General features: G+C 44.3%; 1 protein-coding gene across 1 annotated transcript in view; it reads left to right on the top strand.

Annotated features, from left to right (window-relative positions):
* Positions 1–27,028, top strand: part of LOC138756809 (uncharacterized) — a 66,700-nt gene that overhangs the window by 9,991 nt on the left and 29,681 nt on the right. Inside the window, exon 2 of the mRNA XM_069923199.1 lies at positions 13,485–13,829. Coding sequence (XP_069779300.1) covers positions 13,485–13,829 — 345 coding nt within the window. The remainder of the gene's footprint in view (positions 1–13,484; positions 13,830–27,028) is intronic.

Below are 27,028 nucleotides of genomic sequence, written 5' to 3'. Positions count from 1 at the left end.
CTAAGGGAATTAATTATTAACCCAGCAATCCACCAGCTTTTGTGATCACTGAACGATTGTGGCAGTCAACTGTACATCCTGTCACTTTGCCAACTGACCGTAAATGCCAGGTCTTCGTTTTATTAGCTGAGGTATTATTTATGTAGCATCTTGCAGCCAGATCTTGGGCAGTGTTCCACTGTGCCCACAAGATGGAGGCACAGGACTGAACAAATGAAACAGGGCAACTATATGAACTAGCATCAAAACAGTGATCCCAATTACCATATTGTAGTCAAGCAAGAGGGACAGAAATGCTGTTTCAAATTCGATTTTTAGCAGAACAAAACCTCTCTGCATCTAAATCAATGGTTCTCAACCTTTTTCTTCCCACTCACATTTCACCTTAAGTAATCGCTCTGCCATCGGTGCTCTGTGAATAGTAAGGATTGCTTAAGGTGAGGTGTGAGTGGAAAGAAAGAGTTTGAAAACTATTGGGTTAGAGCAAATGGTTGGTGAGTCATTTAAAAGAGAGAGTGCTTGTGGAGTCAGGCCTTCATTTTTTCAGACTGAGTGGGAGGAGAGAGTGGTTGGTGAGTAGTTTAAATGAGAGTCAGCTGGGAGACAGTAATTAAGTTAATTGGTAGAGGGCCAATAAAAGGAGGTGGGGTGGGGAGAGAAAATAAAAGGAAGTGTGTGAGAGAGAGAGAGAGAGAGAGAGAGAGAGAGAGGGAGGGAGAGAGGGAGGGAGAGAGAGAGGGAGGGAGGGAGAGGGAGGGAGGGAGGTGTGTGTGTGAGAGAGGTGTGTGTGAGAGAGGTGTGTGTGAGAGAGGTGTGTGTGAGAGAGATGTGTGTGTGTGAGAGAGAGATGTGTGTGTGTGAGAGAGAGAGGTGTGTGAGAGAGAGAGAGGTGTGTGAGAGAGGGGTGTGTGTGTGAGAGAGAGGTGTGTGTGTGAGAGAGAGGTGTGTGTGTGAGAGAGGTGTGGGTGTGAGAGAGAGGTGTGGGTGTGAGAGAGGTGTGGGTGTGAGAGAGAGGTGTGGGTGTGAGAGAGGTGTGGGTGTGAGAGAGAGGTGTGGGTGTGAGAGAGAGGTGTGGGTGTGAGAGAGAGGTGTGGGTGAGAGAGAGGTGTGGGTGAGAGAGAGAGGTGTGGGTGAGAGAGAGGTGTGGGTGAGAGAGGTGTGGGTGAGAGAGGTGTGGGTGAGAGAGGTGTGGGTGAGAGAGGTGTGGGTGAGAGAGCAATGGGGGATGAGAGAAGGAGGTGATGGGGGTGGGAAGAGCTCCCTGTGAGATAAGGTTTGGTATGTCTGTTTTGAGTTTATCTTTAATTACTCTAACTGAAATAGAGAGGCAGGTGATGGAGGCAGATGGGGTTGTCCTATGCTCTGATTTTGGGAGGTTAGGGACAGATGTTCCTGTTGACTACACCTACGAAAAGAGCATCCAGTAGCAACTCCTGGGTGACTGTGTAAGGCACACATGTCAAACTCAGGCCCGCGGGCCAAATTTGGCCCGTGATATAATTATATTTGGCCCGCAAGATCATATCAAATATGTATTAGAGCTGGCCTGCTGGCCGCCGCGCCAATATAGCGCATGCACAGCTAATACTACAAATCCCAGAATGGTTTGCAAATGTGTTGGCGTCAGCCCGCTAATCGCCCCTACCTCCTCTCTTTACTTTCATTACCATCTGCGACCTGTCGCCCAACTCACATGTAATAAACCCCTTACAAAAAATGGCCAAACGAAAGACAGAAAACAGGACCTTTCAAGACAGGTGGGAGGCAAATTCTGACCCCAGAGTTTGATGAACTTGCATCTAAGAAGGGGTGCCAAGTATCTGGTTTAGACCCAGGTGCATCAGAGTAAATCACAGTGTAGCAAGCTAACCTTGGATTAATATTTTCTTTGGTTAACTTTGGACTGTTCATAGTTGAAAGATTGGATTTTCATTGAAGCAAGTTGTTATTTTTTTGACTTGTTGGTTTGTGGGGAAAAAATACATTTAAAAGGAGCTTAAAGGCTATAGAGAAATATTATTTATTGAATATTTTATTTCTCATTTGTTAATGCTTCTTCAGGAAAGTGTTTAACCAAAACTAATATTAAACATTTATTTTAATAAGAAAAAGTTTAACATTACATATGTTGAAAGAAGAGAAAACATGCAGAAGTTGTTGAAAATTTTCAATAAATATTTAGTTTGGCCCACGACTTAGTCCAAGTTTTTAATTTTGGCCCTCGGTGAATTTGAGTTTGACACCCCTGGTGTAAGGGAACTGGAGTTGCAGCTGGATGAAATGAGAATCATAAAGGAGGCAGAGGCAGTTCCCCCTTAACAGGCAGGGGGAAGACAGGCAGTGAAGAGTACCCCTGTGACTGTTCCCCCTCAACAAGTATACTGCTTGAGGAGTCACGTGATGGAGTAGTGGCCGGTCAGGGAATTCCAGCCCTCTCTGGAAAAGTAAAAAAAAACGCACAAAACACAAAGGTACAAGAGTAAAAATTAAAACAAAGTAAAAATAAAGGTGAGAAGAAAATGGCAGCGAAGAGAGAAAAGTCGAAAACAACGGGAAGAAGAGAAGAAGAAAGAACGTCGGAAGAAGAAGGTGAAGGCCTTACCTGTCCGAGGAGGCCCACCGCGGAGAGAGAGGCCCGCTCCCTCAGGTCAGTGGAAGTCCCGTGCTCGGGACTACAAAAATGGCTCGAAGAGCTGAGTATAAGTGCGCAACACACGGATGGGAGGGGGGAACAGCTGCGGAGTCGATCTCCACAGCTGAGAGAGACACCTGCAACACAGCAACAGGTGCAGAACAGAGAAAATAACGACAACAAGAAAGAAGAGGGTAAAAAGAAAACAAGGAAACAACAGATGGTCAACCCAGAGGAAGAAGAAGAAGAAGAACAGAAAGAAATGGAAGAAGAGAAAGGCAAGACAATGGATATATCTTTTTTTAAAGAATATATGGAATCAGTGAAAGAATGGCAATTACAAGAATTGAATGAGATAAAAAGAAGAATTAAGAGTGCAGAAGAAAAAATGAATAAAATAGAAATGGTCATATCAGAGATAGGAAAAAGAGTGGAAAATGTGGAAGAACGAGAAATAATCGTAGAAATGGAAGTAGAGGACTTAAAAGAGAAATTAGAAGAATCTAATAAAGTTAAAGAGGCACATGAGCTGTTAGCTCAGAAGATAGATATAATGGAAAACTATAATAGAAGAAATAATATAAAGATAGTGGGCCTTAAGGAAGATGAAGAAGGCAAGAATATGAGAGAATTTATAAAAGATTGGATCCCCAGGGTCCTAGGAAGACCAGAATTACAGGAAGAAATGGAACTAGAGAGGGCACATAGAACATTAGCCCCGAAATCACAACCGCAGCAAAAACCAAGATCCATTTTAGTAAAATTCTTAAGATATACAACAAGAGAAAATATATTGGAGAAAGCAATGAAGAAAATAAGAGAAGACAAAAAGTCACTGGAATACAAAGGTCAAAATTTTTTTTTCTATCCAGACATAAGTTTTGAACTCCTGAAGGAGAGGAAGGAGTTCAATACAGCAAAAACGATCTTATGGAAAAAAGAATATAAATTTATGTTAAAGTACCCAGCGGTACTTAAAATAGTTATTCCAGGGCAACAAAACAGACTATTCTCGGATCCAGAGGAAGCACGAAAATTTGCAGAACAACTACAAAACAAGCAGAGAGATGAAGACATGTAATGAGAGTAAAAATGACCACGAACTATATGTATGTGTGTATACCTAGTGTCGCTGAGAATATTCTCCCAGAATCACAGTGCGGCTTTCGCGCAAACAGAGGAACCACTGACATGGTCTTTGCCCTCAGACAGCTCCAAGAAAAGTGCAGAGAACAAAACAAAGGACTCTACATCACCTTTGTTGACCTCACCAAAGCCTTCGACACCGTGAGCAGGAAAGGGCTTTGGCAAATACTAGAGCGCATCGGATGTCCCCCAAAGTTCCTCAACATGATTATCCAACTGCACGAAAACCAACAAGGTCGGGTCAGATACAGCAATGAGCTCTCTGAACCCTTCTCCATTAACAATGGCGTGAAGCAAGGCTGTGTTCTCGCACCAACCCTCTTTTCAATCTTCTTCAGCATGATGCTGAACCAAGCCATGAAAGACCCCAACAATGAAGACGCTGTTTACATCCGGTACCGCACGGATGGCAGTCTCTTCAATCTGAGGCGCCTGCAAGCTCACACCAAGACACAAGAGAAACTTGTCCGTGAACTACTCTTTGCAGATGATGCCGCTTTAGTTGCCCATTCAGAGCCAGCTCTTCAGCGCTTGACGTCCTGCTTTGCGGAAACTGCCAAAATGTTTGGCCTGGAAGTCAGCCTGAAGAAAACTGAGGTCCTCCATCAGCCAGCTCCCCACCATGACTACCAGCCCCCCCACATCTCCATCGGGCACACAAAACTCAAAACGGTCAACCAGTTTACCTATCTCGGCTGCACCATTTCATCAGATGCAAGGATCGACAATGAGATAGACAACAGACTCGCCAAGGCAAATAGCGCCTTTGGAAGACTACACAAAAGAGTCTGGAAAAACAACCAACTGAAAAACCTAACAAAGATAAGCGTATACAGAGCCGTTGTCATACCCACACTCCTGTTCGGCTCCGAATCATGGGACCTCTACCGGCACCACCTACGGCTCCTAGAACGCTTCCACCAGCGTTGTCTCCGCTCCATCCTCAACATCCATTGGAGCGCTCACACCCCTAACGTCGAGGTACTCGAGATGGCAGAGGTCGACAGCATCGAGTCCACGCTGCTGAAGATCCAGCTGCGCTGGATGGGTCACGTCTCCAGAATGGAGGACCATCGCCTTCCCAAGATCGTATTATATGGCGAGCTCTCCACTGGCCACCGTGACAGAGGTGCACCAAAGAAAAGGTACAAGGACTGCCTAAAGAAATCTCTTGGTGCCTGCCACATTGACCACCGCCAGTGGGCTGATAACGCCTCAAACCGTGCATCTTGGCGCCTCACAGTTTGGCGGGCAGCAGCCTCCTTTGAAGAAGACCGCAGAGCCCACCTCACTGACAAAAGGCAAAGGAGGAAAAACCCAACACCCAACCCCAACCAACCAATTTTCCCTTGCAACCGCTGCAATCGTGTCTGCCTGTCCCGCATCGGACTGGTCAGCCACAAACGAGCCTGCAGCTGACGTGGACTTTCTACCCCCTCCATAAATCTTCGTCCGCGAAGCCAAGCCAAAGAAAGATATGGGTATATATATATATAGATGTGTATGTATATATGTGTATACATGAGTGTATCCGTATTTAGAGGAAAATATATAGAGTACAGATAAGAATTAATAAGGGAATGAAAATAGAGGGAATAAGGAGGGAATTAAAAGAGTGACCTTTGTTATATATGAAAATTGAAATCTTTTCCGGGGGGGGGCTGGGTGGGGAGGAGTTACGGTCACTGCAAAATCAGTTGACGTTTGCGAGTGAATTCGCAAATCCAAATGGAGAGGGGAGATGTGGTTGCATGACAAGGGATAAAGGGCAACTCAGGAGGGGAGGGGAGAATGGGGTTAAAGAAGTTTTAAATAGGAGAATAAGGAAAATGTTTGATGTTTTAGAAATGTTGTCTTATAAAGTGTTCAAAACAAGAAAGCAGAAATGGATAAGAAGGAAAGGTGATGATGGAGAAATGGAAAGGGAAGATAAACAAAGTATGAAATGGCTACGTTGAACTATATGACTTTAAATATTAATGGAATACATAACCAAATCAAAAGGAAGAAACTGCTAAATTTACTGAAAAAAGAAAAAATTGATATAGCATTTGTGCAAGAAACACATTTAACTGAATTGGATCACAAGAAATTAAAGAGAGATTGGGTACGACATGTAACAGCAGCATCGTATAATTCAAAAGCAAGAGGAGTAGCTATATTAATCAGTAAAAATGTACCAAATAAAATAGAAGAGGAAATAATAGATCCAGCAGGGAGATATGTAATGATAAAATGTCAGATATATTTGGAGTTTTGGAATCTACTCAATGTATATTCACCTAACGAAGAAGATCAAAAGTTTATGCAAGATATGTTTTTGAAGATAACAGATACGCAAGGGAACATATTAATAGGAGGGGATTTCAACCTTAATTTGGATTCAAATATGGATAAAACTGGGAAAAAAATTAACAGAAATAACAAAGTAACCAAAATTATAATTAAATCGATGCAAGAAATCCAACTTTTGGATATATGGAGGAAACAACACCCAAAGGAAAAGGAATATTCATATTATTCGGGTAGACATAAAACATACTCAAGAATAGACCTATTTCTGTTATCAGCTCGTATGCAAGATAGAGTAAGAAAAACAGAATATAAAACTAGAATATTATCGGAATATTCACCCTTGATATTGACAATAGAGTTAGAGGACATCCCTCCAAGAATGTATAGATGGAGATTAAACTCCATGCTACTTAAAAGGCAGGATTTTAGAGAATTCATTGAAAGACAAATTAAAATGTACTTTGAAATAAATACGGAATCAGTGAAAGATAAGTTTATTCTATGGGATGCAATGAAAGCGTTCATTAGAGGGCAAATAATAAGTTATGTAACCAAGATGAGGAAGGACTATAATCAGGAAACAGAGCAGTTGGAAAGGGAAATAGTAAATATAGAAAAAGAATTAGCAATGAAGGAAGATACAACTAAAAGAAGAGAATTGGCAGATAAAAAAATAAAATATGAAACACTACAAACATATAAGGTGGAGAAGAACATAATGAAGACAAAACAGAAATATTATGAACTAGGAGAAAAAACGCACAAAATTCTAGCATGGCAGCTTTAGACAGAACAAGCTAACAAAATGGTATTGGCATCAAGGAAAAAAGACAAACAAATCACACATAATCCAACGGAGATCAATGAAAGCTTTAGAGACTTCTATGAACAATTATACCAAACTGAAAATGAAGGGAAAGAAGGCAAAATAGATGAATTTTTAACTAAAATTGAACTACCAAAATTACAAATAGAGGAACAAAATAAATTAACAGAACCATTTGAAATAGTAGAAATACAAGAGATAATAAAAAAACTACCAAATAATAAAACACCAGGAAGGGATGGATTCCCAATAGAATTCTATAAAACATTTAAAGATTTATTAATTCCTCCCCTCCTGGAAGTAATCAACCAGAGTGACAAAACACAAAGCTTACCAGATTCATGCAAAACAGCAATAATTACAGTAATACCAAAGACAGGGAAAGATCCACACGCACCAGCATCATATAGACCAATATCATTACTTAACACAGATTATAAGATAATAGCTAAACTATTAGCAAACAGATTAGCAGATTATGTACCTAAAATGGTAAATCTAGACCAAACTGGATTTATTAAAAAAAGACGAACAACAGATAATATTTGTAAATTTATTAACTTAATTCATGCAGTAGAAGGGAGTAAAGCACTAACAGTAGCAGTTGCTTTAGACGCAGAGAAGGCCTTTGACAGAGTAGAATGGAATTATTTATTCAAAGTATTGCAAAAATACAGTTTACCAGAGAAGTATATTAATTGGATTAAAGCGTTATATAAGGGGCCATTGATGAAAGTGACAGTAAATGGATATATATCAAAGCAATTTAACTTAAGCAGATCAACAAGGCAGGGATGCCCACTATCACCCTTATTGTTCGCGTTAGTTATGGAACCACTAGCAGAATTCATAAGAACAGAAAATAATATAAAAGGGATAAAAATAAAAGACAAGGAATATAAAATCAGTTTATTTGCGGATGATGTTATAGTATACTTAACAGAACCAGAACTATCAATAAAAGAATTATATAAGAAATTGAAGAAATATGGAGAAGTGTTGGGTTATAAGATTAACGTAAATAAAAGTGAAGCAATGCCAATGAATAATGCGGATTTCTCAAAATTTAAGAAGGAATCACCATTCAGATGGCAAATGCAAGCAATAAGATACCTAGGTATATAAATAAATAAAAATCTCGGCCATCTATATAAACTCAATTATTATCCACCAATGAAAAAATTACAGGGCGATTTAGAGCATTGGAAAAATTTACCATTAACACTAATAGGAAGGATAAGCTGTATTAAAATGAACATTTTCCCAAGGATATTATACCTATTTCAGGCATTGCCAATAAACTTGACAGAGAAATTCTTCAAGGAGTTAAAGAAAATAATAAGGACATTTTTATGGAAAGGGGGGAAACCGAGGATAGCACTAGATAAATTAACAGAATGGTATAAACAAGGAGGCTTACAACTGCCAAACTTTAAAAATTATTATAGAGCCGCACAATTAAGATACCTATCAGATTTTTACCAAACAAGGGAAAAGCCAGATTGGACTTGATTAGAACTAGATAAAATAGGGGAAAAGATACCTGAACACATATTATATAAATGGGGTGAAAAATTGGTACAACGTAGGAGTTCTCCAGTATTACATCATCTGCTCAATATTTGGAAGAAGATTCATGTAGAAAGGAATAAAACAAATGACCAATTACCAAAACTAATAATGATGCAAAATCAGTTACTCCCTTTTACAATAGATAACCTTTCCTTTAGAGAATGGGAGAAAAAAGGGATCAAAAGAATATAAAATTGTTTTTCAGGAAATAGATTATTATCCTTTGAACAAATGAAAGATAAATATAATATAACTCAAGATACAGTGTTGGCATATTACCAATTGAGATCCTACTTGAAGGACAAATTAGGAAGCAGTCTGAGGTTACCAGAGGGAAGTAACTTTGAATATGTGATTACAGATACAATGTTAATCAAAAGATTTATAACAAATATGTATATTAAACTGCAAGAAAAGGAGAATGAGGAAACAAATGGTAAAACTAAACAAAAATGGGAACAAGATTTAAATATAAAGATAAAAAAGGAAACATGGGAGAAGTTATGCTCTGGAATGATGAGAAATACAATAAATACGAGGTTATGTATGATACAATATAACTGGATACACAGGCTATACATTACACCTCAAAAGTTAAATAAATGGGACCCAACAGTATCTGACAGATGTTTTCATTGTAAAAAAGAAATGGGAACAACAATTCATGCAATCTGGACATGTGAGAAAGTAGAAAAATTTTGGGAAGATCTAAACCAGATATTAAATAAAATTACAGAAAACAATATACCAAAGAACCCAGAGATCTTCCTCCTAAGTAACATAAAAAACAAAGAATTTGGACTTGATTTGGATGGTGCACAAAAAAGATTTGTTAAGATAGCTCTAGCCGTAGCAAAAAAAATGTATTATGCAAACCTGGAAATTGGAAGATAATTTGAGAATACAACAATGGTATATAGAAATGAATAAATGTATTCCATTAGAAAAATAACATATAGTTTAAGAAATAATATTGAAATATTTGAACAAATATGGGAGCCATACATGAAACACAATAGAGAAAACCTACCGGGGACATTCACTACCTAAATTAACGAAAGGAGAAGGAAATGAAAAGAATTGACTCATTGGAATTTCTTGTTTATTTTTATTGAATGACAACATTGTTTGACTGGTTTAATGTATCTTAGATTTTGTACTTTAAATGGATTGGGGGGGAGGTAGGGGGGGAGGGAGAGGAGGGAGGGGGGGAGAAAATGACACTGTATATATTTGAAAAGGAAGATGTATGTATTTTGGTCAATGTGGTTTGTGGTGTGAAAAATAAAAAATTAAAAAAAAACAAGTATACTGCTTTGGTTATTGTTGGGAGGGGTGGGGAGAAAGGAGGGAAGAAATTAACTGTGGGGGACAAGTCACAGTGATCAGGTCTCTGGCACAGGGTCTGGACCCTTTGCTCAGAAGGGAAGTGGGGGGGGGAAGAAAGAGAAGGGCTCTTGCAGTTGAGGACTTGCTGGTTGGAGGAGCAATTAGGAGGTTTGGTGGATGAGATTGAGGCTCCTGGTTGGTATGTTGCCTCCAAGGTGCCAGGGTCAGGGGTTTGTCTGATGGAGTCCACAGCATTCTGGAGGGGGAGGGGGAGCAGCCAGAAGTTGTGATCCATGTGAGGACCAATGACATAGTTAGAAGTGGGGATGAGGTCCTGAAGAAGGGTTATATAGTTAAGGGTGGCAATCTCAGGATTGCTGCCTGTGCCATGTGCTAATGAACTGATTTGAGAGGGGGCAGTATTTGGATCCCCTGTTTGGGCATGAGTTAGTTGACAGAGGTTTGTGTTAGGGAACACTTTAGGTCCAGTGAAATAGGAAGCTGTGGAGGGTGAATGCATGGCTCAGGAGATGGGGCAGGGGTTCAGATTTCTGGATCATTGGGATCTCTTCTGCAGAAAATCTGACCTGCACAAAAATGACAGGCTGCACTTGAACTGGAGGGGGATCCAATATCCTGGTGGGCAAGTTTGCTTGAGATGTTGGGGAGGGTTTAAACTAGTTTGGCAGGTAGGTGGGAATCCAAATGAGAGTACAGAGATGAGGGAGGAAGAACACCTAGACTGGCAGGAATGGAGGGAATAGAATGTAAAATTAATAAAGGGGGAAAGGGGTAAAAGTAGATGGTAACCAAAGGAATATTTGTGGAGAACTTTCTCAAATGCATATATTTTAATGCAAGGAGCGTTGTAAATAAGGAGGATGAGCTTAAGGCACAGATGGCCACGTGGAAATACGATATTGTGGCCATCAGTGAAGCTTGGCTGCAGGAAGGGCATGTTTGGCAGTTAAATATTCCAGGATTCTGTTGTTTTATGCATTATAGAACAGGGGGGAATAAAACGTGAAGAATTGCATTGCTTACTAGAGAGAACATTACAGCAGTGCTGTGGCAGGATGGTTTGGAGGGATCGTCCAGTGAGGCTATTTGGGTAGAATTGAGGAATGGAAGAGGCATGAATACATTAATGGGAGTGTATTATAGACCACAAATGGGATGAGGGAAATGGAGGAGCAAATTTGTAAGGAGCTTGCTTTTATGTGTAATAAACACAAGGTGGTAGTCATGGGAGATTTCAACTTTCCGTACGTTAACTGGGATGCCCATACAGTAAGAGGGCTGGATGGGGTAGAGTTTAAGTGTGTTCAGGAAAGTTTTCTTAATCAGTACATAGAACTGGATCAAGACAGGGCAGTATTTGATCTCTTATTGGGGAACAAGATAGGTTAGGTGACAGAGGTTTGTGTTGGGGAATACTTTGGGTCTAGTGATCACAATACTATTAGTTTTTTAGGTAGTAATGGTAAAGAATAGAGGTAGGCCAAAGGTTGAGATTCTTGATTGGAAGGAAGTGAATTTTGAGGAGATGAGAAGATTTAGAGCGTGTGAATTGAGATATTTTCAGGGAAGGATGTAATAGATAAATGGAGGAAATTCAAAGGAGTAACTTTAAGAGCATAAGGTCAGTATGTCCCTGTGAGGATTAAAGGAAAGGCGAGAAACTATAGGGAGCCTTGGTTTTAAAAAGATATTGGGAACTTGAATCTGAGGAAGAGGGATAAACAGGTATAAACAGCAGGGAATAGGCAACTTGCTTGAGAAATATGAGTGTATATTTTTTAAACATTTTTAAAAATTCTTGCAGTTAGAAAGGCTAAAAGGAAATATGAAGCTGCTTTGGCAGATAAAGTAAAAATAAATCCAGAGTTTCTATAAGGTACATTAAAAGTAAAAGAAAATTGGGGCCCCTTGAAGGGTAGGCTCCGTGATAAGCCAGAGGAGAAGGGAGAAATTTTAAACATTTTTTCTTCAGTATTCACGAAGGAAAAGAATATTGATGCCAGAGAGTAGTGGTGGAAAATTGCTTGTCGAATTGGAGGCTAGTGTCGAGCAGATAACCTCAGGGATCGGTATTGGGTCTACTGTTGTTTGTCATATATATTAATGATCTAGATAATAGGGTGGAAAATTGGATTAGTAAATTTGCAGGTGATACAAAGATTGGCGGTGTTGTGGATAATGAGGAAGATTATCAAAGCTTACAGGGTGATATAGGCCAGTTAGAAGAGTGAGTTGAAAGATGGCAGATGGAGTTTAATACTTATAAATATATTTTGGTACGACTAATCAAAATAGGGCATGCACGTTAAATGGTAGACAACTGAGGAGAGCAGTGGAATAAAGGGATTTAGGAGCCTTGGTACATAATTCCTTAAAAGTTGGATCATAGCGTGGTGAAGAAGGCATTTGGCATGTTGGCTTTAATAAATCAGAGTATTGAATACAAGAGTTGGGATGTGATGTTGAAAATGTTTAAGGCGTTGGTGAGGCCAAATTTGGAATATTGTGTACAGTTTTAGTCACTGAATTACAGGAAGGATATAAACAGAATAGAGAGAGCGCAGAGGAGGTTTACGAGAATGTTGCCGGGGTTTCAGGGTTTGAGTTACAGGGAAAGGTTGAGCAGGCTGGGACTTTATTCCCTGGAGTGTAGATGATTGAGGGGTGGATTTGATATTCAAAATTGTAAGGGGGATAATCAATGTGGATGGGCTTTTTTCCATTGAGACTGGGGGAAGATTCAAACAAGAGGGCATGGTTTGAGAGTAAAAGAGGAAAGGTTTAGGGGAAACATGAGGGGGAATTTCTTCATGCAGTGGGTGGTGGGGGTGTGGAATGAACTTCTGGCAGAGATCTATTGTAATATCTAAGGAAAAGTTGAATAGGTATATGGACAGGAGAAGTGAGGAAGGTTATGAGCCGAATGCAGGTCAGTGGGACTAGGTGAGAGAAATTGTTCGGCATGGACTAGAAGGGTTGAACTGGCCTGTTTCTTTGCTGGAAATGGTTGTAATTTAATTGTTATTTATTGTAATAGAATTTGACCTGAATGAAATAAATGATGTAATATTTATGTTTATGCTTCTAGTTTACAATTGATATGTGACACATATATGATTTTGATTTGTTATCATTAGTTTACCTTGTGCAAAAGGTTTTTTGTTAAACACAATAAAAAATATTTCAAAAATAAAGACGAAAAATCAGGATTAATGTGGGATTAGTGTAAACGGATTGTTGATGGCTAGCATAAGATGGGTTGAAGGGCCTATTTTGTGTGCCGTATCACTCCATGACCCTAGGCTTATAAGATGCTTGGCAGAGTGGCATCTCAACCTGTTTTTGGCTGCAGTTCCCTTGGAACTCTACTCAAAGTTTATGGGCCCCCTTCCCAGCGAAGCATTCTTTAAGTTGGATTCTTCCCTACTTCTCTCCCACTGACTATGTGGAAAAAGATTTTGATTTCAGTCCATGGCTCCCCCTCTTAAATGTGCTGTGGACCCTGGGTGGGGGGGGGGGGGTGGTGGGGATGGTGAAGGGCTTTGTGATCCCTTTTGAAAATGGCTGCTGTAGACATTTGTGCTCTGGGACTGTACTCTCTGCTTCTAATGGTTATTCACTGGGTATGGAGCACTGTGTTTAGCTCTGCTTCTTCTTTTGCAGCAGTTCCTGCACCTCGCTTTGGGCAGAAAGATCGATGAACCCAAACGCAGGGGCGTGGATGGATCCCAGAGGTCGCCCTCGGGCATCCGCCCCAGACCTCCGACCCTCGTCCCCTCCAAATTACTACGACGCAGTGTGTAGCATGAAAGGCTCGGCTGGCAGTGATTCAGCGATTCACCGCGGCCCCGGTGCTTACCGCGAGGCGCAGTATTACCAGATGATGGACGGAGGGCTGGCGGCTCCCTACAGGAGGCGGGGAGGCTTGGTGGACCACAGGGATGTCATCAAAGCCCACGAATCTCACAAAATGCACAGCACCCCTCAGGCAAAGCGCAAGGAATGGGAGTAAGTCACAGTTCCTACAGCATACAGGCCATTTCTGACTGCTGTCTTCGTCCCAGTCAGGGTGGGATTTCTTCCAAGGAATTATATACTTTGGTCTTTGTTTGTATTAATAGAAACCTTGAGTAGATTCAATCAATTTAATGATATTTCTGATAAAGCTCTGAATTGGGAATCAAAAGGGAGGGAGTTATGATCAGGAACAAAATGGCATTGAGTAAATAGTTGGGGCTCTTTTATAAGAATGCAAGAAGCAGGAGTAGGCCGTCGAGCCTCCTCTGCCATTCAATGAGATCAAGGCCCATCTCCACTAATCTGCCTTTTCCCCATATTCCTCAATTCTCCTACTATGTAAAAAATCTATCCAAATTTGTGCTAAATATATTCACTGAGGTCGCTTCCACTACCTCAATGGGCAGCAAATTCCACAGACTCACCATCTCTGGGAAAAGCAAATTCTCCTCATCTCCATCCTCAATCTACTAGGCTATGTCCTGTAGTTGTTGTTCTCCCCCACCAATGGAAACAACTTGCCTACCTCTATCTTGTCTAAGCCTTTAATAATTTTGTACATTTCTATGAGATACCTCTCAATTCAGTGAGTACAGTACCATCTCTCCTCGTAGGCTAATTCCCCTCATCTCTGACTCCAGGCTGAGTCCAGATGAGTTTTTTGTCATATTATACCAAATGCAATGAGAAGAGTTCTTCGACATGTAACCTGGCAGGTAAGCTCTGACATTCTTACTTCTGTATAAAGTAGAAGAGCAGAATTTACAGTATTGAGTTGCAATGACCATGGTGTGGGGATCATTCAAGAGCCTGACAGCTGCAGGGATGAAACTGTTTTTAAACCTATTGATGAGTGATTTTCTTTGCGCCCATGTTTTCTCACCAATGGAAGAGTGTGTGTCTGGGGTATGATGGGTCTGTCTGTAAGTCTGCTGCCTCTGCTAGGCCGCGGGAGGTGTAGACGGAGCCTGTGGAGGGGAATTTTCCGATGTTTTGGGATGCCTTTGCCATCTTCAGCAGTTTCTTCCGATCTTGAGCAGAACAGCTCATGACCCAGCAGCAGGATGTATGCTTTCTGTGATCCACCTGTAGAAGTTGAGGGAACAAGGGGATCGTGCTGGTCTTCTAAGAAAGTAGAAGTGTTGATGCACTTGCTTCATTAACATTCTTGGCCCAGGTCAGGGCTTTGGAGGTGTTTATTCCTAAGAACATGAAGCTATTTCACTTCATCCAAGGATCTTATTTAAAAAAAATATCAGTGAGGATTTTTAACTTCCCAAAATTCTCTGGGGAATTAGATGCTCACACCAGGATTTCTCAGTTCAGAAGGAATCCTATTTGCTGGATCCTTGCACGCTGTCAATGCCCCGTGGTCTCTCCACAAACGACCTTCCCTGCTATCTTTCAGTTAGCAGCAATCACGTTGGTCAGTCCTGTCTATGTAAATTGTTTCAAGGAGGTAGCAGTTAGCAAAGCGGTTAGCACAACACTGCTTAGAGCGCCAGGGACAGAGGTATGAATCCAGCAAGGTTTGTACATTCTCCCACAACAGCATAGGTTTATTCCAGGTGGTCTGATTTCCTCCCATCCTTCAAAAAAAGTACAGGGCTTGTGGGTCAGAAGGGCTTGATACTGCGCTGTACGTCTAAAATGTAAAGTCGAGATTCCAGGCTAGTTGTATCTTGCCAGCTGGAACCCAACCCATTTATGCCTATACGTTGTTTCCCATCGGACGGGCAACCTTTCACCCACACACATTACTTCCATGCTGTGAGCTTTCATTTTCCCCATGCCCTTTGATGTGGCATCTTTTCAAGACCCTTCTGGAAATTCTCTCAACAGCACATTCACTTCTTCAGAGAACTGCAAAAAAAAATGAGTCAGACATGATTTCCTGTTCACAAAATCACTGACTTTGCCCAATCACCTTGCCCTGATATACACTTTAAATCAGTGGTTCTCAACCTTTTTCTTTCCACTCACGTCCCACTTGATCCCGATGTCATCAGTGCTCTGTTATTAGGTAGGGATTACTTAAGGTGGTGTGTGAGTGGGAAGGGAAGATTGAGAATCACTGCTCCAGACCCAATTGTTTCTGAAATATTTTGCTTGAGAAAAATTATCATTTCCTTTGGAGTTCTGAAACCATGCACATGACGAGTCCATGAGGGACAATTAAAATAGTGGTTTGCAAACTTTTTCTTCCCACTCACACACCACCTTAAGCAATCCCTAACTAATCACAGAGCACCGATAACATAAGGATTACTTAAGGAGGTATGTGAGTGGAAAGAAAAAGGTTGAGAACCACTGCCTTAAAGAGTTAATATGTTTAAATATTTTCCCTTTGCCACATTTTAAGATAGCTTCTCTCAGAAGATAGCAAATGGAATTGCTAGTCAAAAATGAAACAAGGAATTTTAAAAAAAAATTAGAGAAGCTATCTTAAAATGCAGCAAAGGGAAAATATTTAAACATATTAACTATTTAAGGCAGTGGTTCTCAACCTTTTTCTTTCAATTTCAATCCACAAGTCTGTACTGCTCAATTTATACCCAATTAACCTACAGCCCTGGAACATTTCGAATGGTGGGAGGGAAAACCCACACAGACATGGGGAGAATGCACCAACTCCTTACAGACAGTATGGGATTTGAACCCCAGTTCTGATTGCTAGTTCTGTAAAGACGTTGCACTATGTCAACTGTGCCAACCTTGGGTCGAATTTCAATTTCAATACGGTCACGGTGTTGTAGGAATTCTGCTGTTAGACTGATTGCTGGAAGGTTGAACCATTGATCTGTGGCATCCGTTCAAATTCCACTGGGAAGTTTGAAATCCAGTGCACAAGTCGATCTGGAATTGCGGCTAATCTTCATGGAGCTTTTCTTAGTTTCATGGTTACCGTGTTTTGTCCAGGAAATCTGGCATCGTTACCCGCTCCGGCCTAGATGGGGATTCTAATGTGACTCTAACTGCTCGAGGATGGGCAGAATATGTGGCAATATCCACAACATGAAAATAAATCATGGAACCTGAGTTGGCAGGAGAAATTCTGCTCCTGGCAGGGCCGGATTAAGGGCAACTGATGCCCTAAGCACAGCCCAACAATGGTTCCCCCTCGACCCTTCCATTGTCTGAATGACAAGCCATTAAGACTCAGTAAGTGCTGAATGTGAAATAATAGATAAAAATTCAATTTTCTTCCAGGCCAGAAACCACAACTCTAAATATAATCTGTATCTATGTTGGGTTTTTTTCCCATTTATTGTGGGGGGGCCCTTTTTGTGGGGCCCTAATTCAGCTGCACCATGGTAATTCTGACTGGAAAAAAAATCTGGTGTCCCCCTTCCTTTGGTGCCCTAAGCATGTCCTTAATGGTTAACCTAGGCCTGGCTCCTGGGTTACTGCTCCCAGAGGGAAAGCTTCCTGCCAAGTGAACATGAGCACAAAGTATTTTCAGTGCATTGAACTGCTGAGGACTTGAGGGTGCTCTCTCTTACCTTCACCCACTGCGCACACTTTCCACGGGACTCTTTGGCCGATGATCATTTCACCACACAGGACTCAATGAAGTGAAGCATGTCTATAAGCGCCATCTGCAGCTTCCAAACTTCATCCCAGCTGGGAAGTGCTTTGGAAGTGGATGGGATTGACAGAATCCATCATGAAGACACAGAAATATTCTCCTCTTCTTTGAAAACAGAAAAGCTTTTAAATATTTGTATTCCCTGGGAGAACCATCTTGATTTAATGTGCTAAAGATGGTGCGGTGCCCCCAGGGCAGTATGGCACTCCCTTAAACCAAAAAAATACCAACTAAAACATTCGGCAACAAAACCACGAGAAGCAGTAATTCCGACCGCCTCTCTATAACACATCAAATTAAAACTTCATTTTCATCATCTATCACACACGTGATCCTCTGGGGGACACACACCGTTCCCTCAGACACTGCGTGCTCCTGCCCCAACACTGCACGGGCCCGGGCGTAACCCTGAAAGACGAGCAGGCAGTCAGCTCGCCCCCACCCCCCCCCCCACCGCTGCCATCTCAACTCGCAAATAGCCAATTTCGCCATCCCCCAGCAGGGGCCCCACAAGGCAATCAACCGATTACCCTTCTGCACCCGGTAGCATGGATCAGGAGCGCGGGGCTGAAGTGTAACCAGAATTTGGGGAGCAGGCCCCTTCAGGTGGGTAAAGAGGGGCCGTGACCTCGCGCACTCCGCAGGTGGCCGGGCACTTCCCACACTGCAGCCTTACTTCAGTTCTACAATGATGGTTGATTTGAATTTTGGGTCTGCTCCCTGCGCTAGGACTTGAACCCACAACTCAGACCGGAATGGAAAGATTAGGGAGAAGAGACTTGTGATCTTTGATCAGTAAAGGTTGATGACTTCTAATTCCTGACCATCTCAATTTGACCCTTTAAATGGAGCATAGAAAGAAACAAGATTGTCGAATGCAGTGACTGGGGTGGCGTTTTGGAGATGGCCTGGCAAAGTTGCTGATAACCCATTTAAAGCACCAGCAGAAAGTATTGGTTAAATAGGGAGAACATTGACAATCTGCAGCTTAGCACATAGCAGGTTCGGACATGGCCATGGGATGGCAGCAGAGTTTGGAGAGGGAGGGAGAGACAGGAGGGGGGAGAGAGAGGAGAGTGGGTAGAGAGGGGGGGGAAGAGAGAGGGGGAGAGAGAGGAGGGAGAGAGAGGGGAGAGAGGAGGGAGAGGGGGGAGGGAGAGGAAGGGGGAGGGGGGAGAGAAGGGAGGGTGAGAGAGAGGGGAGGGGGAGAGAGGGGAGGGGAGAGAGAGGAAAGGGGGAGAGAGAGAGGGGAGGGGAGAGAGGAGAGGGGAGAGAGAGAGAGGAGAGGGGAGAGAGAGAGGAGAGGGGGGAGAGAGAGGGGAGGGGAGAGAGAGGAGAGGGAGAGAGAGAGGAGAGGGGAAAGAGAGAGGAGAGGGGGGAGAGGAGGGGGAGAGAGAGGGGGAGAGAGAGGGGGGGAGAGAGGGGGGAGAGAGAGGGGGAGAGAGAGAGAGAGGAGGGGGAGGGAGAGGAAGGAGAGAGAGGAAGGAGGGAGAGAGAGGGGAGGGGGAGAGAGGGGAGGGGAGAGAGAGGAAAGGGGGAGAGAGAGGGGAGGGGAGAGAGAGGAGAGGGGAGAGAAAGGAGAGGGGAGAGAGAGAGAGAGGGGGAGAGAGAGGGGAGGGGAGAGCGAGGAGAGGGGAGAGAGAGAGGAGAGGGGAAAGAGAGAGGAGAGGGGGGAGAGGAGGGGGAGAGAGAGGGGGGAGAGAGAGGGGGGGGGAGAGAGAGGGGGAGAGAGAGAGAGAGGAGGGGGAGGGAGAGGAAGGAGAGAGAGGAAGGAGGGAGAAAGAGGGGGGTAGAGAGAGGGGGGAGAGGGGAGGGGGGAGAGGGGAGAGAGGAGGGAGAGGGGGAGGGGGAGGAAGGGGAGGGGGAGAGAGGGGAGGGGGAGAGAGAGGGGAGGGGAGAGAGAGAGGAGAGGGGAGAGAGAGAGGAGGGGGGATAGAGAGAGGGGGGAGAGAGAGGGGGGAGAGAGAGGGGGGGAGAGGAGGGGGAGAGAGAAGGGGAGAGAAGAGGAGAGAGGGGGAGAGAGGGAGGAGAGAGGGAGGGAGAGAGAGAGGAGGGGGAGGGAGAGGAAGGAGAGAGAGGAAGGTGGGAGAAAGGGGGTAGAGAGAGGGGGGAGAGGGGAGGAGGAGAGGGGAGAGAGGGGAGGGGGAGAGAGGGGAGGGAGGTGAGAGGAGGGGGAGAGAGGAGGGGGGAGAGAGGGAGGGGGAGAGAGGAGGGGGAGTGAGGAGGGGGAGAGAGGAGGGGGAGTGAGGAGGGGGGAGAGAGAGGAGGAAGAGAGAGGGGGAGAGAGAGGGGGGAGAGAGGGGGTGAGAGAGAGGAGGGAGAGAGAAGGGGAGAGAGGGGGAGAGAGGGAGGAGAGGGGGGGAGAGAGAGAGGAGGGGGAGGGAGAGGAAGGAGAGAGAGGGAGGAGGGAGAAAGAGGGGGGTAGAGAGAGGGGGGGAGAGGGGAGGGGGGAGAGGGGAGGGTGAGAGAGGGGAGGGAGGAGAGAGGAGGGGGAGAGAGGAGGGGGGAGAGAGGAGGGGGAGTGAGGAGGGGAGAGAGAGGGGGGGGAGAGAGGGGGGGAGAGAGAGGGGCGAGAGGGGGGAGAGAGAGAGAGAGAGGAGGGGGAGAGGAAGGAGAGAGAGGAAGGAGGGAGAAAGAGGGGGGTAGAGAGAGGGGGGAGAGGGGAGGGGGAGAGGGGAGAGAGGAGGGAGAGGGGGGAGGGAGAGGAAGGGGAGGGGGAGAGAGGGGAGGGGGAGAGAGAGGAGAGGGGAGAGAGAGAGAGGAGAGGGGAGAGAGAGAGGAGGGGGGATAGAGAGAGGGGGAGAGAGAGGGGGAGAGAGAGGGGGGGAGAGAGGGGGGGAGAGAGGGGGAGAGAGAAGGGGAGAGAGGAGGAGAGAGGGAGGGAGAGAGAGAGGAGGGGGAGGGAGAGGAAGGAGAGAGAGGAAGGAGGTAGAAAGGGGGTAGAGGGAGAGGGGAGGGGGAGAGGGGAGAGAGGGGAGGGGGAGAGAGGGGAGGGAGGTGAGAGGAGGGGGAGAGAGGAGGGGGGAGAGAGGAGGGGGAGTGAGGAGGGGGAGAGAGGAGGGGGAGTGAGGAGGGGGGAGAGAGAGGAGGAAGAGAGAGGGGGAGAGAGAGGGGGAGAGGGTGAGAGAGAGGAGGTGAGAGAGAGGGGGGGAGAGAGAGGGGGAGAGAGGGAGGAGAGAGGGGGGAGAGAGAGAGGAGGGGGAGGGAGAGGAAGGAGAGAGAGGGAGGAGGGAGAAAGTGGGGGTAGAGAGAGGGGGAGAGGGGAGGGGGAGAGGGGAGAGAGTGGAGGGGGAGAGAGGGGAGGGTGAGAGAGGGAGGGTGAGAGAGGGGAGGGAGGAGAGAGGAGGGGGAGAGAGGAGGGGGAGAGAGGAGGGGGAGTGAGGAGGGGGAGAGAGGAGGGGGAGTGAGGAGGGGGGAGAGAGAGGAGGAAGAGAGAGGGGGAGAGAGAGGGGGGAGAGAGAGGGGGGGAGAGAATGAGAATTGTATCTTATAAAAGGCAATTGGGTGACAGTGGACACAGACATACCCTTCAGCCCCTGCGACCATGGACTATATATCTCTAATCCTACGTTTCCATCAGTTCCCTCCAGATTTGACCTTTCACCTACACACTAGGGGCAGTTTACCACAGCTCACTGGCCCATGTGCTTTTCGTGATGTGGGAGGAGTGCCCAGGGGAAACCCACCTGGAGAACGGGCAGACTCCACACACTCAGAACTGGAGGCCAAGGTTGAGACTCAGTGTTTCCTCCTGTGTGTGGATAATCAGGGCTAAATGATTCCAATGTAAGATTCCTGGGCTGAAAGTTTGGAGGTAATCACTGTGCATACAAAACAAAGATCAATAGATAGTTCAGCACTGCAGTCAACAGTGGACCGTTGAATTACTTGGCTCATAATCTGGAGGCCAGAGTTCAAATCTCATGGCAGCTGTGAAGTTTAAGTTCAGTTTGTCTCCAGACTTTTGTAATGCTGTCCACTAAACTATTGGGCTGCCTTTGTCAGTGAGAGGGGAAAAATCTGCTGACCTTACCTGGTGCACCCTCTATTTGACCAAAGATGCGGGGTTCTCTCCAATGACCTGACTTGAGGGGAATTAAAGATGGTCAATGTTGGTTTGCCGGTGGCAGTCAGATCCTAAGAAAAGGATAAATATAATTCAAGATGAATAGTCCAATGTATAAAAGAGACAAGTCAGAGTCTCAATGAAGAGTCTGAAACGTCGACCGTTCTTTGCCTCCCACTGATGCTTCTCAACCTGCTTTCTTCCTGGCAAGTGTGTTTTGCTCCAGATTCCAATATCTGCCATCTCCTGTATGTCTCCAGAAAGGTTGATTGCTTTGCAAGGCTGTTCCGATTGCAGGAGTGCATTTCAGCCTCGAGTCTTGCTTGCATCCCTGATGCAGTTCCTTCCACACACCACACAGTGATGCCCGTGGTTTATCTGGCTTGGGTTGCAGATAAATTGAAATGGCCAGCTCAGCAGAATAATGGTGCACCGTGAGCAAGAGCCTCTGCACGTCTAAAAGAGATGGAGATGCGATTGTCAACAGGGGAGGTGGGGTGGAAATAAAACTGCAGGAGCTGGGATCCAGCGCAATCCACAAAAGTGCAGAAGTTCAGCAGGTCGCACAGCATCCATAGAAAGCAAAAGGCAGTGGACAGTTCTGGGCCCGAGCCCTTCTTCAGCATGATGACAATCTTTTATTTTCAAAAGGATTGCTTCCTGAAAAGAAATTGGTGATTATAATCGACAACTTCAAATCGAACACAAAGATAATTTCAGATTTCCTGCATCATGTCGGAAGTTGGAGAAACCTTGTATTAGCTTTTAATCATTTTGCGTTAGTTCAACTGACCTAAAAATGTTTTGCTACCGATTTTCATTTGTACTTGGTATCTGATGCCCCTCGTGTCAGTGTCCAACAATAGTTGGCCAGCAGCGATGGACTCCAATGGCCCTGATGCTGCTTTTCCAGGGTCACAATGTCCCGGTGAAACCAAGATCGGCCGGGAGGAAGTCCAAGGGCAATTGCAGAAAATTATTTTTCAATGGCATGGTGCACTTCATGGTTTTGGATGCTTGAAGTAGATTTAAAATACGACAGAAAATCACATAAAAAGTTATACCAAAAAAAAAGTACATGACAGGAACTTTTGAAGGTGATTTTTGAGATCAGCAGCCCAAAATCCATTAAAATACACCCAAAACTGTTAGGAAACAAAATCTTCATTGTCCAGTGTATCAGCAGTGAAAGAAGATCTCAGACCTGAAACATCAACTGCCTTTGACCTTCTATGGATGCTGTGTGGCATGCTGGATTTCTCCAGCACCGTCGAGTACTAAGATGTGATCGGCCTGGCAGAGTGGTTAGTGCAATTCCCCTGCAGCGCCAGTGACTGGGACTTGGGTTCAAATCCCGCACTGTCTGTAAGGAGTTGGTACGTAACCCCCATGTCTGCATGGGTTTTCCCTGGGGGCTCCAGTTTCTTCCCACCATTCAAAATGTACTGGGGGTTGTAGGTCAATTGGGTGGCACAAGCAATATTTAAATTTTTTAAAAATTAATCAAAAGATAAATTTAATTTAAGGTTGTGGTTACACAAGGTTTGGTAAATAAGAGTAAGAACTCTGGGATTCAGATATTGGTTATCTGGGGGTCCAAATCTTTCAGGTCCAAATCTTAGTTCGTCACTCATTTGTAAGTAAGACCCTAACGCCTAGTCTTTCATGATGCAATGTGCAAGGAGATGGCTGGTTAGACCGACCTGGGCTCGAATTTCTTTCACACAGGTGACAGAGATGTAGCACTCGCATTTCCTAATATTCCAGGTTGTCTTCTCATCTATGCTTCCTTCATTCAACCTTCCAGTAGGAAGCAGAGTGTTGGGGTGCAAGGATGCTTTACTGGTAGCCTGTCAGTGGTAAGTGGGGTGCTGCAGGGGTCGGTGCTGGGCCCGAAACTGTACACGATGTACGTAAACAGTCTGGAAGAGGGGACAGAGTGTAATTTATTTAAGCTTGCTGATGGCACTAAATTGAGTGAAAAATCAAATTGTGCAGAGGATACAGAGAGTCTGCAGAGAGATTATAGATAGGTACAGTGAGTGGGCAAGGGTCTGGCAGGTGGAGTACAGTGTTGGGAAATGTGAGGATATATAATTTAAATGGGAAGCGATTGCAGCCATGCAGAAGGACTTGGGAATACTTATGCATGAATTGCAAAAGGTTGGTTTGCAGGTGCAGCAGGAGGCAAATGGAACGTTGGCCTTCGTTGCTGGAGGGATTGAATTTAAGAGCAGAGAGTTTCTGCTGCAACTGTACAAGGTCCTGGTGAGGCAGCATCTGGAGAACTGCGTACAGTTCTGGCCTCCTTAATTGAGGAAGGATGTGTTGGCTTTGAAGGTGGTCAAGAGGAGGTTCACCAGGTTGATTCTAGAGATGAGGGGGTTGGGCTATGAGGAGAGATTGGGTATATGTTCACTGGAATTTAGAAGAATGAGAGAAGATCTTATCAAAACTTTTAAAATTATGAAAATTATTTTAAATTAGATAAGATAGAGGTAGGTAAGTTGTTTCCATTGAGACCAGAACTAGGGGACATAGCCTCAAGATTCAGGGACAGAGATGAGGAGGAACTGCTTTTCCTAGAAGGTGGTGAATCTGTGGAATTCTCCGCCCATTGAAGCAGTGGAGGCGGCCTCAGTCAATATATTTAAGACAAGGTTGGAGAGATTTTTTACATCGTAAAAGGAGAAAAGGCAGGTAGGTAGAGATGAGCCAGATCAGTCCTGATCTCATTGAATGGCGGAGCAGACTCGACGGTCTGGACGGCTGACTCCCGCTCCTATTTCTTATGTTCCTTAGATGAATGAGGACAAATTGGGATGAGGAGCAAGAGGTTGCAGTGAACCCGAGAACAGAAAGAGGAAACTGCTCGGGTGTGGGTTGAAAGAGGCAACAACGGCAGGAATGAGCCAGCAGGATGAAGCAAAGTTCTGGAATTCCCTCCTCAAACCTCCTTCCTCCATTAAGAAGCTCCTTAAACCTCTGACCTTTCCCTTTCTTCTGCTCATATGGCTCCTGTAGAGGTTTACAGCAGGGAGGCAGTTATCTCCCCAAGCTAGAACCATTTGCCTGTGTTTGGGCCCTATATCCCTTGAATTTGACTTGGTCCTGCGCAGATTAAAGATGTGATACCAAGGGAAGTTTCAATGAATCTTTCTCCCACCTTTCTCATTGATCACAACAACTTTACTACAAGGCAGTACTGAAGCAGAACTCTGGGGAAGTATATTGATCGGAATGTTGAAATGTACATCTGGTTCTATTGCGGTTTCTGGCATCTAAGCTGTCCTCAATCAACAATATTAATTCCCTGCAATGTTGCAGAAACTATCTGTACAAATTGTTCTGCCAGGTGACAGCAGACTTTGAGAAATGGTCCCTAATTCAGGGTTTGTTATTTCTGATTTGAAGCAGTTCTGTGGGAACTGCAGTGGGGAGACGCTGGGTGAATCTTAAGCTAGAACTTCCAGTAGAATGAGAGGAGATCTCATAGAGGCATTTCGTATTTTAAAAGGTTTAAATGGGGTGGATGCGGGTAAGATGTTTCTCTTGGTGGATGAATTGAGGACAAGGGATCATAGTCTGAAAATTAGAGGTTATCCATATAAAACACAGGTTAGCAAGAACCTCTTTAGCCAGAGGGTCGTGGATCTGTGGAACTCACTGCCGCATACAGCAGTGGAGACCAGATCACTGAGAGTATTTAAACAAGAAATAGACAAGTATCTCATTAGTGAAGGCACCAAGGGATACGGGGAAATGGCCGGACACTGAAACTAGTGTAGAGTAGCTTAGTGTAGATTTATAGAACAGACTCGATGCGCCTAGTGGCCTCCTTCTGTTCCTTTCTGTCTTGTGGTCTTGCAATTTTGATTTTCCCCCCTCACCGTTCCCATGCAGGCACGTGTCCATTGCCCAGGTGAGGCTGACTGCAAACTTAGAGTTTGTACATTCTCCCCGCATCTGCGTGGGTTTCCTCCAGGTGCTCCGGTTACCCCCACCTTTCAAAATGTCCAGGGGTTGTAGGTTAATTAGGGTAATTAGGTGGCATGGGCCAGAAGGGCCTAATACTGTATTGTCTGTCTAAAAACATCATACTACTCCTGCACAGCCTGGACATCAAATTTTCCAATTTTTGTTATCCCCACCTCCCTCTGGTTCCTTGGAATCCATTTCTCTACCCATTCCTGTTCTTACATTTCTCTCCAACTCTCGCCCCCCGCCTCCTCCAACTGGTCTCCCACTGGTCTCTCCCTCTGCCCGTCTCCTTCCAGCTGTCCAGTATCTTGCATCTTAGCCCCTCCCCAGCTTATTCCCCCTCTTTTTATGTCTTTTCCCTCGAAATGCTCTATCACCCCCTTATCGTCTCGATAAAGGGTCCTGACTTGAAACATTGACTGAGGATTTCTACCCCCGGATACTGCCTGAACTGTGGAGTTCACATCGCTGCGGAATGAATCTCTGGTTTGTGAACGCCAAGGTCTCTCTGCAAGAAGTAGTCAGCATCAGATTCATCATCCCATCCAGCCAGTTGTTGAATTCAAGACATGAGCACTAAAGTCCTGGCAGTCAACACGCTGACTGAGGTGACAGCCACTGTTCCCTCGAAGTTGTGCACGTGTGCGCGCACATGCGTTTCACAAGAAGCAGACAAAGGAATTGAATGTGCGCACAAAGGGCCAGTTACCTAAAATAATGTACTCAACTTAGGACGATCCGCACATAGGACCAAATATTTTTTAAAAATAGCAAAAATATAAAACTTATGCTGTTTATGTTGTATTTCACAAACTATAACAGGGATACAGGGCATGTAAGAGTCAAAACGTGCGTACTTACCTTGTTAGTTGGCGTTCTGGGGTCCTGGGGCTGGGTGCGGCCATCTTGATTCCTGTGTGAATGTGTGACCCTTCAATAGGCGCACGCACAGTAGGTTTGCATATTGGAGTTCAGTTGGTGCATGCGTGAGAGTTAAGGATGCGATTTCAATATCATCAGGGCACTTAACTCCCATGAGCACAGGAATCAAGATGGTCGCGCCCAGCCCCGGGATGCCAACTAGCAAGGTAAGCACGGACCAGAATGTGGAAAGATTCACCAAAATTAATCAACAAATTCAAAAAGCTTTAAGTTATCATCAAATGTACGATCGGAAAATAAATATTAAAAAGTTTGCTTTAAGACTTCGGTACTCCACGCGCGTGGGCATAATTCTGAATTGCGTCCATTCTGAGATTTGACTAATTCTTCAGTCCCCATTCCCATTAATTAATAATTATACTTACTGAAAATAATCTCTTGGCTAACGGTTTCTGTTAACTAGTTAGTTGGTTTTTCAAATGCCACATTTGCACATCACTAATTTATGTCACCTCACCTTTCCTGTCCTGATTTGAAATTGACTGAACCATTTCCAGCAAGTTTAATAATAATCATCTGTGAATTGACGGGTGTTATTAATTTATTCAGACATTACATCACATAAAAATAAGAAATACTCATTGATATTTTATTTAATGGAGCAACAAACTG

This window comes from Narcine bancroftii, chromosome 3 (assembly GCF_036971445.1).
Source record: "Narcine bancroftii isolate sNarBan1 chromosome 3, sNarBan1.hap1, whole genome shotgun sequence".
Lineage (NCBI taxonomy): Eukaryota > Metazoa > Chordata > Chondrichthyes > Torpediniformes > Narcinidae > Narcine > Narcine bancroftii.
Note: the sequence above shows the minus strand (reverse complement) of the source record. Positions and strands in the feature narration are given on the sequence as shown.